Source organism: Gadus macrocephalus, chromosome 16 (assembly GCF_031168955.1).
Source record: "Gadus macrocephalus chromosome 16, ASM3116895v1".
Taxonomy (NCBI): Eukaryota; Metazoa; Chordata; class Actinopteri; order Gadiformes; family Gadidae; genus Gadus; species Gadus macrocephalus.
This window is the reverse complement of record NC_082397.1, coordinates 12,189,164-12,204,895: the sequence shown is the minus strand read 5'-3', so window position 1 is coordinate 12,204,895 and position 15,732 is coordinate 12,189,164. Positions and strand designations below refer to the sequence as shown.

The 15,732-nt window shown below is 42.7% G+C and overlaps 1 protein-coding gene across 2 annotated transcripts; it reads left to right on the top strand.

Annotated features, from left to right (window-relative positions):
* Nucleotides 1–2,833: 2,833 nt before the first annotated feature.
* cul3b (cullin 3b) lies at nt 2,834–15,662 on the top strand. 2 transcript variants are annotated; one of them, XM_060075701.1, is made up of 16 exons: nt 2,834–3,110; nt 6,443–6,640; nt 7,895–8,008; nt 8,109–8,269; nt 8,997–9,111; nt 9,254–9,482; nt 9,703–9,848; nt 10,096–10,272; nt 11,252–11,422; nt 11,640–11,747; nt 12,303–12,427; nt 12,748–12,844; nt 13,302–13,433; nt 13,566–13,752; nt 14,095–14,240; nt 14,426–15,662. In XM_060075701.1, the coding sequence occupies exons 1-16, from the start codon at nt 3,048–3,050 to the stop codon at nt 14,555–14,557; spliced, it is 2,301 nt and encodes a 766-aa protein (XP_059931684.1). In that variant the 5' UTR covers nt 2,834–3,047; the 3' UTR covers nt 14,558–15,662. The 2 variants fall into 2 exon arrangements, with proteins under 2 accessions (XP_059931684.1, XP_059931683.1); XM_060075700.1 differs by having other exon boundaries at nt 13,299–13,433.
* Nucleotides 15,663–15,732: the final 70 nt, after the last annotated feature.

Genomic DNA, 15,732 nt, shown 5'->3' with positions numbered 1-15,732 from the left:
CTGTTTGTGTGTGGAGGAGAGAGAGAATGGTAATAAGGTCAATTGTAAAAAACCCTGGTTGTATCAAACTCGATCATGGTAATTGCGTACAGGTAGAAATTCATCAAAGATGACCAGCTTTAGCACTTTTATGCAGACCTCAAAGAGGTTATAAAGGCAAACACAGGTCAAAATTATGCAGTTGCGAGAAACATTAATAAATATAAATTATTTGAAATTGTTTAAAATTAAAATTTCTTCATTTTGTTTTCTATAGCTTTTACATATATTGTACAAGCTATATATTGGCATCATATTTACAGACATTTTATTCAAATGTTCAAAAGATTACCAGGAAACCGGTCTCACTGGTGAAATGAGCTCTCTCTTAGTTACCCTCCATTCTGTATCCTAAATCCTCAGAGGGGTTAGCTGTCTGCCAGCTGGATAATGCATAGATCTCTAGGCTATGTAAACACTCACACCTGTTGCTGGCCATCTTAGTTTCTGTCTCTCTGGAACCATTAAAGGGACAGTTTCTCATTAGTATAACAAAATAGAAGTATGCTTACATTTTTTTGGATGTAAAGATGTCATGTGGGTACCTTCCACAATCCGTTCTGATGCACATCTGTAATGGCACGTCCAATAGTGCTGAAGAGAGGTATCAACACCATGGCTGTATTCTATCAGCTCACACATGAGCCCCCCTCCCATGCTGGTCTTAGCAAGAGGAAGGCGAGGCAAAGCATGAGGCTTTCTGATTACACCGAGGGACTCACTGGAGTATGGGAGGAAAAACGTTATTCCCGGCCAGACAGATGGTACTGTGTTGATGATGGCAAGCTGACCCTACATTGTAAAACATTAAAAAAAAAAGATGTTTCAAATAAGCAAACTGTCCCTTTTAATGCAATATATGGTGACTTTCTTTGTAAGTCGACGATGGACGAAGAGAATTATTTTTATTCTTGGCCTCGCACAGACTTCTCTTTGGGGTCTATAAGTCCACTTATGTGTGTATGATTAACAAGTCAAGACCATGTGCCAATTCAGAAATTATTACTCTCTGTACACGCTGCGAGTGCAAAGGCTATTCCTTTAAATCTTTTTGGATCAAATTCAGTTTTCGGTGGTGAACTTCAAATAATTGCTATGGTGAGGGCTAGGTTTATACTTCATATTTCAGGTTTAAAAAAAAATGACAGGTTAGGCACTACTGTACATCCAGAAGTAAAGCAACATATTATTTTACCATCACAGATCCACAGGACTACTTCCTGGAGCGCGTAATGTTATTGTGATGATCACCTGTGAAATATCTGTTTAATGGCAACAATATAAATGCTGTAAATATCAAAACTTTTAAAAGCTGACTTGATTGTCTTTGTCATTATTACTTAAGAAATATGTCAACTTTTCAGATTCTTCATTGTATGTGAAGTGGTTGCATTTAGACCATTCAGTTGTTTTATCTTTTTTTCTTCTTTAGTTTTATTTCTTAATTTTTTCTAAGAAACCCCATTCCATTTCATTTCAGGGGGTGATACAAAATGATGTGTATTTACTGCATATATGATATACTGGCAGTAATAGAAAACCAAAATTAGCCTGAAATATATACGTGATCCTGTTTATCATTCATGTAAAGATAAATATATTTTTTGGTCAAGGCGATGCAAGCATTATTGAACTTGTTCTTCAGGTATGTTACAAAAAAATGTTGAACAAGGCATTTTGGAAAGAAAACATAGAAGAAAATGTGACTTTTTGGAATAAATCTGGTGTAAGACTTGACTACCGTCACCTGCCTCCTTCTTATCCCTACAACTCACAGGGGAACTTAGGGTAAGGGTACTATAAAGAGCTCTACGCCATAAGCTATACACTAATATACAGAAAAATAACTAGGGTAGTGTAGTGCCTTGGTGTTCAACTCCCATCCAAACCATATCATGGTTAAGCCCCAGTGCCTGCCTAGCGCCTACATATAAACTTCTAGCTATATACCTAACAATTACCTGTTACCTAATGACATGTAGGTTATCTGACTTCCCTCCGAGTTGTTTTGGATTAAAACGTTTCCCAAGCAGCTAAATAGCCAGGCATAGTTGCTCTGCTCTCTGACTTCAAATGTTTTCGCAACCCATTGGAACCAGGGGGGTTAGCTTTTACATATTATAAACTTACTTGTGCAGCACTTTTTGTAGTGTATGCTTTGATTGTCCTCAACCTCACTTGTAAGTAACTTTGATTGACTAAATGTGAAATGTAAACATGCATTATTTCCTTGGCAGTCTCTCAGTTTAAAGGTCTGTATCTCTGAGAACCAGAGGAAAGAAGGCATAATTGTTACATTTACATTTATATTGAAGATTTATCAGAATGTGTCCCTGTGAATAGGCACTCTCAGAAAAAGGGATTGTTGGGGTTCCATATTATAATAAAGGTTCTATAGAGAACCCGAAGGTTTCTCTAGAACCACTCATAGCTTACACCAGGTTCATAGAATCAGGCAGGTATTATCATGTCACAAATCAGCTCACATTACATTACTTTAATTGGAAAGTAGAACACAGAACTAAACCAAAGGTAAGCTGTAAATACAACATTATATACAGAATGGTAATATCATTACATCATACTAACATAACATATTAGGTCTAATATGAAAATTCTGTAAACTTGTATAGTCTTGACGGCCTAAACATCTTGCTCCATACTTTTATCAAATTACTGTATTGTTTTTTTTCAAATAATAATCAATGGCCTATTTATAATTACAATAACTATTTTGAAAATCATACATGTGTGTAAGTGCTGCTTTCTCGCGTGAGTTGATGTCCGGGAGCTCTGCGCAGTGAGAAGTGCAGGTAGTCCGCCATTGCTGAATGATGAGCGACTGAATTTGGCATATTGGCTGTCAACAATAAATTGCTTTGCGGGGACACGGACCTAAAAGGAGGGTCAATTGAAAGCCACATCGGCTGCTCCGTAAATAGTATAAGCCCCTGTCCCTTTTCGAAGAACACTTTCATGTAAATAAGGAGTATAGTGACGAAGTTACCATGTCCACTCTCAGCAAAGGCGGTCCCAAGAAGGATACCAAGATGAGGATACGGGCCTTTCCTGTAAGTACACACCGCAATACGTGCTCCGTTTGCGGCCAGCAGCTGAATCGATGGCCGTGGTCTCGGTTGCTTTTATGCTAACATGTTTAACAGCTAACCAGTAAATACGGCAGGCTGAAAATAGTCAACAAAACGGCAGGAGTCAAACCCACTGTCGGTCAGTCTTTACTCGGGAGTAGACAGTGTGGTTTGCTAACTTTGTGACTCATCGCGCACCCAGTGAAATGTGACATGTTAGTGAACCTGCTTTTTTAAGTTACTTCTTTCAATTAGCACAGCTAGCTCCGTTTTTTTACTCAGTAAGTTTCACTCGCTTTCCAGACAGTCAATGAATGAGAGTCCCCTCACAACACGTTTCCATTCCCTTCATGTAGTGAGTTCTCATCATGCATGTACGACATGTTTTCAATTTAGTGTTTCAGAACATGTCTGTGTTGCTTAGCACAGTCGCACAACCTCCGACTACGTATTTGTATAACCTGTTAAAGTTGTGTTTACGTGGAAGTATGTTTGTATTTTGCATTGTTTTTGATTAATCAGAGAGGAATGGTTCGACATGGCAGCGGCATTCGTTTCTTTTGTGTCTGAGTCATGCCTGGAGTTTTTCTAAATTAGATGACCTAGTTTCCTATACAATGTGAATTCTGGTCGTCAGTTACTTGTTGAATATACTTGTGCTCTCCCCTGACATGTTTGGTTGTTCGTCTGTGAGTATTGTATTTTAGGTTTGTACTATCAGAAAGAGCTGTGCTTAAACCCCCTAAAAGATGCCCAGCCCTTTTTTTTTTCATTGTTTACAGAGATATTGCTATTAGAGGATCGTTTTGAAATATGTGTTTGGGCTTGCCTGACATTAAGGAGCCACCTGCACTTCTACTGACTCCCAGAATTGTGTTTCACGTGTCCTTGTATTCCTATAGTTGATATACACCCCAAGAGACTGTTGACAAACAATGATGAATAAAAGGCCCTTACCTATGCTCTCTTAATTGCTGGTCAGTGAGGGGGATGGAATGTCAGCGCTTCCTTATACAATGATTGATGTTAAACATGTTTAACCTGTGGTAACCTCTGATTGCATGTTGGGACACTTGTAACCATACCAGAACCATTCCGTTTCTTTTCAACTATCTTTTTATTTACCTTTGTCACACTGTTACAGTGGACCCCCTACCCCACCCGGTAGGCCTATTAAAGCAAAGGATTTTATGAGTAATAAAAAACATTACACTATGGAATTTGCCACTGCAAACGTTTAATCTATTAAGAATTATCATACCTTCTTTTGATATATATGCTATGTAAGGGAAAATTTACAGCGAGCTGGTCATTATTGCAAAATAAAACCTAAAGGGTGATTCAGTTACATTATCCCACTATTTGTACAGCTACTTACTAAAATCAATAATTTCACTCAAAGAAATAACCCCAAAGCGATTTCAATGCATTGATTGCTTCCACTAAGAAACATAGTCTGTTTGATTCTACGGTTGAAACTGCGTCCATAACAACTTAAACTCTAGTCTTTTTAAGATGAGCCTACTTGGTGGTTAACTGAACATTTCCATTGATTGAGAAGTGAGACAAGGTGAAGGAGACTTCTTTGGGAATATTGATATTGACATTTCCTTCATGCAGTGGATTTGCAGATTCATATGATCCAGGTCCTTCAGAGTTTTTGATCAGAACTGCGACCATAGCAACAGTCTGTAATGTAAAGCAGTGATCTGCTTTACTAACAGGTAAAACTAACAGTACAGAGAATCCAGCGTTAAAGAAAGCCTGGTATCGAACATTGTAACACATAAATACATACATTTACAAAGAACTGGACTGTTGGTAAGCATGCACGATTTATTTAAGCATAGAAAAAAGGGCCACTGAAGTGCTTGTGTTATTACACAATTGTTTGTTCTTGGTCGAAATGACAGAAGGATCGTCATCTTCATCTCCATTAGAAACGCAAATACTAATAATTAACCTCTTCTCTCTGGAATTTATTATCTGTATCCGACCCAATCGAGTAGATCAATAGGATAATATAGATGAATAGTGATATTTCATGGTAACAAAATAAGATTACTACAATTATGACTTTCTCTTTCCACACGCTGAGCCCTGTTTAGCATTGATCAGATGATGAAGGCTTAATAGTAGCTTATGTTGTAGTATTGATGTAGAAAAGATTGAGCGTACAAAAGGGTGGCAAAATAACATCCATAAATAATTGCGGCCAAATAGTAAAATATGACTTTTTTTATCCGAAAATATTATAGTGGGTGTGCTTTATTTGGACTAAAATAATTAAAACACACTATTGTTTATTTCTGAAGGCATACTTGGCTGTCAGTTGACTCACCTCCATAGAAATTATTAAACAACCAATATCAAATATAAAACCACATGTAAGGGTCTTTAATGCATTGTGTAATTCTTGAATGGTATCCAACTGCTATTTTTTTCTCTGCTCTCCCAAGGTGGAATTTAAGTGCCTATGGAACAAATGAAGCAGATTAAATTGTGGATATGATATCCGTTGGGACATTGTCCAGGAATTATTTTTTTTTTTCTCTCACAGGTCTGCCCTCATGTGCAGAAAATTCCACTGTAATGTCAAGACACTAGATTTCGATACCATGACAAAGTATGGTCATGGAATCCATCTTGTACTGGCCCATTTCTCTGTTATAAGTAGCCATTGTCCAAATGATCCAGCCTATTCTGAGGTTAAAAAGAGAAACGCGTTAGTTGGCCCGCAGGCTTTCCTTGCATACAACTTGGGTCTACAGTTTATATATACCAGTGTATATATATATATATTTTTTTTTTCTTTTTATAAATTAATATTACTTCAATATGATCAGTTATGTTGCTACACACTAGTGACAAAGATGTGTTTTGTGAGTTGTCTGAAAGCAAAGAGAAGATGCAGTATATGCTATGATAAGAGGAGGAGGCAGCATTTAATCAGAGGCTTGTTTTTACATTCTGGTACTGGGTATTTCCTCATCAGTTACTTCAGACTCAATGGAGGAGGGACTGCTTTAAATGTGAAGCAACACCAAACCACTCCATAATAGATGGCTAAAGTAATTCCACAAAACATGTTTATCGTGGGTAAGAGAAGGAAAATATGAATCAAATATGTTGCACTGCTATCGTTTTGTGATTACTTTAGGCTATTTTTCCACTCATTTGTGATTGAGAGGGGTTGGAAAGGCGAGTTATCTGGGGTGAAAATACTCCAAACAATAACTTCTATTTCTCACTCACATCGCTTGTTTTGTGTTTTGTGCTTTTCCCCGCTTTTCTGCTTCTGGCCCCTGCTGCAGATGACCATGGACGAGAAATATGTCAACAACATCTGGGACCTTCTGAAGAACGCCATCCAGGAGATCCAGAGGAAGAACAACAGTGGACTGAGCTTCGAGGAGCTGTACAGGAACGCTTACACCATGGTGCTCCACAAGCATGGGGAGAAGCTCTACACGGGCCTGCGGGAGGTGGTGACGGAGCATCTCATCAACAAAGTAAGGCCACAGCACATCAGTCCTCAACGGATTTTCATAGGGATATTTTACAAAGCAGGAACAGGAACACAAATAGTTTTTTCTCTTTTCCTGCCTGCAGTTTAAAATGGATTTGCATACTTGTGAAGCATGTTCTTGCTGGTTTAGATGACATATGATAAATCAGGTCTTGGTATTTCAGTGGTGAGAAATGTTGTTTAACTGGTTATAACATTTGTCAGCTCGCAGTGAGAAGATATTGGGTTCAAACCCTGCCGTGGCCATGTTCACACCATTTACTCATGGCACGAGAATAGTGTTTCTGTATGTATGGATGCATGCTACGAGGAACAGCTAATCGAGTGTAACGCCCTGGACCCCAAACCCTGGCTAGAACTGAAATCATACGAACAACGGTACGCCAGTCACATTCCACAGTCGCGCGTCCCAAGCTCTAATAGACACAGAAACCACACACTCGGATTACCCTCTTGGCCCCGGTCGCACCGACACCTCTCCACTACGCTTACACCCCAACACCTGTGACGCCTCACCCTGGCCAGACAGAGCACAGTGAGGTGATGATGCAGCACCTCCAAGTGGAGGAGGAGGCGGTGACGGAGGGAGGCCTCCGTGCCCTTTGAGAAAATCTCAGTCCAGCGAGAGGCGGCGTTCACAGTGCTGAGTCACTCTGCAGTGGTTTCTTTATCAAGTCTGTATGTACGCGGAAAGTGGGGAGGGAGAAAAGGCCGCCGATCATAAAAGTACATTCAGCACGTACAAGAAAGAAAGCAAGCAAGTTGGAATCGGGTCTTGCTCTCAGGGGGATATATAGAGTCACACTATATTTCCCCTGTCGGGGCAGCTGGACAGTAATGGACTGAAAAAGGGCACTAGCAGGAAGGGAAAGGTTGGCCTTGACGGCAGCTCTGAGTATTAAATGTTGTCATAAAACGTATATGAATCCATCTAATGTATGGTAAAGGAGTCGTACCTGTTGAAGGGTTCACATCGTGACAAAAGGCCACCTTTCTGAACTGGATTTGGGATGAGGCCATTTAAAAATGGTGTTTAATGTCAGCCAACCATTCTCAATGTAAATATTATTTCCTGATTATAATAAAGACAAGGCAACTGGACATCTGGAAGGGTGCTTCATCTCTGTCAGTGAAATTCAGACACACACTTGACACACACACAGTAAGTGTGTGTGTGCGTGTGTGTGTGTGTGTTACAATCACATAGTGTGATAATATAAATGTTCTTCTACTTAAGGTACGGGAAGATGTCCTCAACTCTCTGAACAATAACTTCCTCCAGACCTTAAACCAGGCCTGGAATGACCATCAGACTGCCATGGTTATGATCAGGGACATACTCATGTACATGGTGAGTGATAGTCGAAGTGGAATAGAAAATTGAAATAAAACACTCAAATAAAGTACAATTGAGTTGCTCATTCTGTGGTTCCCGGTGTCCCTGTCCTCAGGACCGAGTGTACGTGCAGCAGAACAACGTAGAGAACGTGTACAACCTGGGCCTCATCATCTTCAGGGACCAGGTGGTGCGCTACGGCTGCATCCGAGACCACCTCCGGCAGACCCTGCTGGACATGATCGCCCGCGAGAGGAAGGGCGAGGTGGTCGACAGGTGGGCAGGGAATCAGCTGGAGCATGGAGTCAATGAAGGGATCATTTGTTATTCAGTTGCTGAGTAATCGTTGAGACTTAGTTTGAATCTATGGAAGATGAGCGCTTTAAACTCTGCAAGCCTTCACTTGGCTGGTACAATTGGCAAAGACTGAATTTTAGGTCTGAAGCTCTCTTACATGCTGCAATGGCTTCCCTCACTAGCAGCTCTCCCTTTAAGTGGTTTTATTATTGTGGTTTCTTTTTTGCTCAAATCCCATCAAATGCTATATACCCTGGGTAAATGTCAGGAAGGTATGCAAAAATGGATACCGCCCAAGCCTATTCCTAAGAGCAACTATTTAAAAATCACTTGGCATATTCATATCAATAAATGCTTAATTTCAGTGTAAGAATCGCATTGTATTATTTAAAAAAAAAAGCAGGCATTCATGCAAGTTCTTACACTTATTTCTAGGCTAATTTGGCTGTAATGACCATGTGCATTTTGCTCAATTGATGGTGGTGTCCACCGTGCAAATGGGGGATGGATACCAGTACCGTCCATCCACCATTACACCATCCAGCCCCCCTCCCCCTCAAAACCATTTTGGTTTTTCCCTTCAGTTTGGGACTCTTGCTGAGTTGTTTGTGTGGCCTCCAGCCAGGTCAGAAGAACAGAATCCGTACCCTTTGCCGTTTTGGTAGTGGCTATACATTACTGATGGTTTTCTTTGTCTGTCCTCCAGGGGCGCCATCAGGAACGCCTGCCAGATGTTAATGATCCTCGGGCTGGAGGGGCGGTCTGTATACGAAGAAGACTTCGAGGCTCCGTTCCTAGAAATGTCTGCAGAGTTTTTCCAGGTTTGTGTGTAAAATAAATGAATACAAAGGAGATAAGTACATGACTCAAACCTTCAAAGCACACAGATGGCCTTATTTAGAGTGCTCTGCTCATCACCCTAGTACTCATCACATTTGCACATTTGCCTCCCTCCCCCACCAGATGGAGAGCCAGAAGTTCCTGGCGGAGAACAGCGCCAGTGTTTACATTAAGAAGGTGGAGGCGCGGATCAACGAGGAGATCGAGCGAGTCATGCACTGCCTGGACAAGACGACGGAGGAGCCCATCGTCAAGGTGGTGGAGCGGGAGCTCATCTCCAAACACATGAAGACCATCGTGGAGATGGAGAACTCGGGCCTGGTCCACATGCTGAAGAACGGCAAGACGGAAGGTCGGTCGGTGGAGCCTGGCACATTTCTATGTGATTTCGTAGATCCCCCTGTGTCCTCGTTTATTGCCGTTGTTTCCCATTGTTTCTCATTATGAGTCATGACTGCAGGGCTGGCTCGGTGTTCACAAAAAAGTTTCACATCAACATGTTGTCCAGCCAATGATTGGTATCCGTTTGGATTCTCTTCTCGTCTATTAATACCGATGCAATCTGTGTGCAGACCTGGCGTGCATGTATAAGCTGTTCAGCAGGGTGCCTAATGGACTGAAAACCATGTGTGAGTGTATGAGCTCCTACCTCAGAGAGCAGGGCAAGGCTCTGGTGTCGGAGGAAGGAGAGGGCAAGAATCCTGTGGACTACATCCAGGTAAGGGACATTCTCCTGCCAAAGAAGCGTTATCTATGTCTGGCAGTATCCATCCGCTTTGGCTTGTGAGACGCAGCATCGCACAGGATTGACCGTCTATCAATTCTTAAAAGAAGCATTGCATAGGAATATGCACAGCCACATATTCACACTAGGGGGTGGCATGTTGAACATATTTGCACATTAACTATGGCTTTTTTCATTTTCTAACCCTATTGGATTTCTATTTCTTCTTTACTTTGGCCAGGGCCTGCTGGATCTGAAGACGCGCTTCGACCGCTTCCTCCAGGAGTCGTTCAACAACGACAGGCTCTTCAAACAAACCATCGCTGGGGACTTTGAGTACTTCCTCAACCTGAACTCCCGCTCGCCCGAGTACCTGTCCCTCTTCATCGACGACAAGCTGAAGAAGGGAGTGAAAGGGGTGAGTGTTCTCCACGGGGAACCTTCAGTCAACAGTATGCGTCATTCTGTCACAGTGTAAAGGTCTATGCTATGGTAACACAATGGTAAGTTTCACAGTCAAATCTTTTTATATATATCTGAGTGCGCTTACAAAGATAGTATGCCTAACTAGTGTTCAGATTCTCTGCCCGACCCGGCCCATGGGCCGGGTCGGGTCGATATTTCCCGCCACTATCCTTGGGCCGGGCCGGGCCGGGCTTTCGATCAAGCGTTTTTTTTTTTTGGTTTTTTATCATTGCTTTATTGGCCTAATGTGAGGAGAAATCTATGCCATAAACAGAAATTTTATAGGCCTTTATTACACGGGTCTTCTCAATGCCGTGGAACGCTCCGTTCCCTTGCATGGGTAGTAGTCCGGTAACTTGTCAACCCCAGCGTCTTCCGTTGCTAAGCGACGTCAACGTCAACACTACGAATGCTGGTAATGAATAAATTGTAAAAAGACGCACCATGTGAAGTTATTTTTTGTTTTGGCAAGTAGCCGTGTAATAAGCGGGATAATGTATAGAACGTCGCCGGTCATCATCGAAAATAAGCCCCTTCAGGGCGAAGCGAGACACCTTCGCTGCGTGTCGGTGTCCTGTTCACCCTGTCGGGGCTTATATTCCCGTTAATGACCGGCGTTCTATACATTATCCCTTACATATATATTTAGCAGAGTAGGCCTAGTAACAAATGTGTACAAAGTTACATGTGTATTAAAAAAAATGTCGGGTTGAAATCGGGCTCGGGCTCATAATTACAGTTAATGTGTCGGGCCGGGTCCGGACAGAACATGCACGGGCTCGGGCCGGGTCGGGCTTGATTTTCTGGGCCCGATCAAAGCTCTATGCCTAACTGTGGTTCTATGCTATCTTCACGGTCCTGGAAGATATATTTGAACCATTCCAATACATGCTTTGTGTCCTCAATCGAATTCTGCCTCCAACCGTGTCCAGCTGACGGAACAGGAGGTGGAGTCCATCCTGGACAAGGCCATGGTGCTGTTCCGCTTCATGCAGGAGAAGGACGTGTTTGAGAGGTACTACAAGCAGCACCTGGCCCGCCGGCTGCTCACCAACAAGAGCGTCTCGGACGACTCTGAGAAGAACATGATCTCCAAGCTCAAGGTGAGGAGGAGAGGACACCCGTGTGCCCTGGAACGTAAACGAGCCTATAGTCCACAAAGCCACTTGGGTTTGAGTTACCCTTTTGTCACACAGATTGCAATAACAAATACTAATGGCTATATTCTTATTCTTGGTGTTTCGCATCCTGAGTGACAAGAGTGAATGACCCTTCCTGTGCCACTCGCCGCCTCTCACTCAACCTTTATCTTTGCCTCAGACGGAGTGCGGCTGTCAGTTCACCTCCAAGCTGGAGGGCATGTTCCGGGACATGAGCATCTCCAACACCACCATGGACGAGTTCAGGCAACATTTACAGACTACAGGGGTAGGAAAGCGCTTAATCAGACTAAAGTATTGCAGTGCAGCCCTCTCCTCGTTTTTTGTTTCACCTGTGCTCCCTAGGCAGTGGTTGTCCTGTGGCTTGACATTTCAACAAACGATATGAATCTCTCGCACTTGTGCCTGCTCTGAATTGCAGTTCCGTATTGTAGTGCAATACATAAGACAACACTTTGACCTCCATCCGTTTCTAATCCCTTTTATAACCAAGTCCTCACTCATATGATTATGGTTCTGAATGGTTTTAAACAGTTATAAACATACAATCCCTGCAGGACTGCAGATGCTAAACGTATGGTTTTGTTTTATTAGAAAAGCTCTAGCTTTTTCTGCGGGGCTGGTCCCAGTTCAAGGTGCATGAGGATGTCTTTGAAATGGCCGCTCCCACCCCTCATGCCTCTCGACCCCGTGACAGGTTCCTATGGGGAGCTTTCAGACAAGCACTTATGTAGAGGACTGCAAGTCAGGAGCCGGTCCCAGAAGGTCATGAAAACGGTGTGTGTGTGTGTGTGTGTGTGTGTGTGTGTGTGTGTGAGTTCAGGTGTCGTTGGGAGGAGTGGACCTGACAGTGCGGGTGCTGACCACGGGGTATTGGCCAACGCAGTCTGCGACGCCAAAGTGCAGTATCCCCCCGTCGCCGCGACACGCGTTCGAAGTCTTCAGAAGGTCAGTCTGTTATCTAACCGCTGGCTGAAGAGGCTTTTGGCAGCACAGACGTGATAAACAACTTTGTTTTCGCGAGATGCAAAGTGGCAATTAGGAAGTAATGAAATGGAACGGCGTGCCCGTCTGTGGGGTTTTGGTTTCAAAATAAAGGATAACGGCTCTTAATTGAATTTAATTCCAAATTGGCGAGCTACCTCGCTTCCCCACAGAACTAGGATATTGGCTATTCCCTCTGGGTCCTCCTGTAGATAGGTAACTTCGTCCCCATCAGTGGAGTCTATTTAGGATCAACGGCGTGCTAATGGTCTGTCGTCCTGTAGGTTCTACCTTGCCAAGCACAGCGGCAGACAACTCACCCTGCAGCATCACATGGGCTCTGCGGACCTCAACGCCACCTTCCATGGACCAATCAAAAAGGTATATAACAGCGTCTACACATGGGGAAGACATGCACACCTGCGTAAAAAAACAATAGATTTCAGCCAGAAAAGGGCAGGACCTTTTTAAGAAGTTTGTGGAATGACACTACTCTAGCTTAAGGTTAATAATCTATACAAGTACATTCAAGGACACTGGCGCTGTGTTTGTTGTCATTCTACCCAAGGTTGTCACTCCGTAGCGCTGTCGTGTCACATGGTGTATTCCACTTGTGATTCTTTTGTCAAATGTTTGTGCACAGCGTGTTACTAAAATGAGTCTAGCTTTAATTCTAAGCCGCCCTACATGAATATAGTTTTTACATCGACTTCTTTCACACTTTCCCCACAGGATGACAAATTGGGGGTGCAAACCTGCCAGTTGCACTTTAACAATTGGGAAATGACTCCAAAAAAGACCATATGACTGAGTTAGTGTTTCCCATTTCCTCAAGGAGGACGGGTCAGAGGTCGGCGTGGGAGGAGCCCAGGTGACTGGCTCCAACACCAGGAAGCACATCTTACAGGTGTCCACCTTTCAGATGACTATCCTCATGCTGTTCAACAACCGAGACAAGTCCACGTTTGAGGTATGGGCGGTCGCTTCGTTTGCTTACTGCCAGTACATTAGGGTGTGATGCTATGAACAGTAGAGCACTTTCCACGTACGCAACCCGACGGCTTTACTGATGGCCAGATGTTGCACGCTCACGCCGTTGCAGGAGATCCAGCAGGAGACGGACATCCCCGAGAGGGAGCTGGTGCGGGCGCTGCAGTCGCTGGCCTGCGGGAAGCCCACCCAGAGGGTGCTCACCAAGGAGCCCAAGTCCAAAGAGATCGAGAACGGCCACGCGTTTACAGTCAACGACCAGTTCACCTCCAAACTTCACAGAGTCAAGATCCAGACAGGTAGACGGCTACAAAACATAAAGACCTGCACATTCCACGATAACAGATTCTAAAGGGAAAACATGAAGACTAACTGCAGAGTAGCTATATTTATTAGAGCAAGTGTTGGTATATATGCAATGATCCTTTTTTCGTTGTATTTTTGTTATATATTTGATCATATTTTGCAATTTTACAGAATCTTACAAAGGGACTGATGTATGATCTAAATATAGAAGTATAAAGGTTTTACCACAACAGCTGTAGTGGTAAAACAGCATATTTCATCATATGGAGATTGGCGGTCTTAACAGTCAGTCAGGGTGTTGACCTCTCTTGTCGTGTTGTCATCATGACTCCTAGTGGCGGCTAAACAGGGGGAGTCAGACCCTGAGCGGAAGGAGACGCGGCAGAAAGTGGACGACGACAGGAAACACGAGATAGAAGCCGCCATCGTCCGTATCATGAAGTCAAGAAAGAAGATGCAGCACAACGTACTGGTAGCAGAGGTCAGTTAACACACTCTAGGCTCCGCTTTGCAAAAGCCTTTGTTTTCATAAGTTTACCAAAACTTTGTCTGTATCCTTTGGGAAATAATAATCGATCCAGCATCGTCGTCATCATAACGATAGTAACTGCTCCGATATGAATACTCAATATTTATTTTGTTTTTTTTCTCCTTCGCTCTTCCTAGGTCACGCAACAGTTGCGATCACGATTCCTCCCTAGTCCTGTAGTCATCAAGAAGCGCATTGAAGGACTGATTGAGAGGGAATATTTAGCACGAACGCCGGAGGACCGCAAAGTATATACCTATGTAGCATAAAAATAATCAACTGACAAGTCAAGAGAAACTGAGAGCCTTTTCTTTTCTGTGGACTGCTATGTGGTTGAATGAACTCGAAAAAGAGCTTTCATCATTGATTCTGGGAAACACTGAGAAGCTGTTTTATTTTTATTTGTTTTTTTTTCTCTTCCATTAAATGTGTAAGCAAAACTAAAACCAATCAACAGACCTGACAACTTTCCAACAATAGTTTGATGCTATTGGCACAGAGAGTTGAAGTTTGAGGTGAAAAAGTTGAGTTACCGTCATGTTTCTAATGTGGCCTTTTGAGACAATTGGTTCAGTGGGTCTGCCACTTAATCTACTGTTCTGTTGATGGAAGAGGAACAGGCAGAGTGAATATAAGAGATGTTGTGGAGGAAGGGGGCTTTTGTGGAGGCTGTGAAAATATATAAATTTCCCACCCAACCCACATTTTAAATGTTGATGTTAGATGTGTTACATTTGTGTTTTGTGGCACCACGATGGCTTTAGCAGGTTATCGACACGTTTTCACATTCTCCTTGGGGTTTTATTAAATTCAAGGAGAAACGTTGCACACCCGTACAGACCTGTGTTATAATAGCATTGCAATACAATGTTGACTACTTCCAAGGAGATAGCTCAATTCAATTAGACTTTCCCAGTGATTTGTCTGTTTTTTTTTTCTTTGTTCCTTTTTCCGTTTCTGGCTTAACAGATTGTACCTCATGCAAGTCCAATATTTTATGCCAAATTCCAATCCAAATTCTTGCAACTTGTGTTGGTAGTGAGAGCTGTAGGTATATGGCATGCATTCTATCATACTGGGTCAATGGGGCTGGGGCTGCTAATGACCTAATGCCCTATAAGTGGTGTATGGTCTCCAATAACACCTCCTCTGCTGGAATAATGGCTCCACAATGGCCCAGAAGATTCTCCTGTCTGGAATGTCCCCCACTTTAAAGAATTCAAATGGAACTTATTTTTGCCATTCTGAGCTGCATTTGGAACGGATGGAACGGATGTTTTAATGTGTACAAATTGTAAAATAATTGTTGTACTCACTGCAAAGGTGGAGTGTACAGGGCCTTGTTTTCATCATATTAAATGTAGAATTAATGAAGTCATGGAGTGCTTTTTGACCGAAGCATGAAGAAGGCTATACGTTTGCAGTGCAGTGTTTGGGCTAAAAT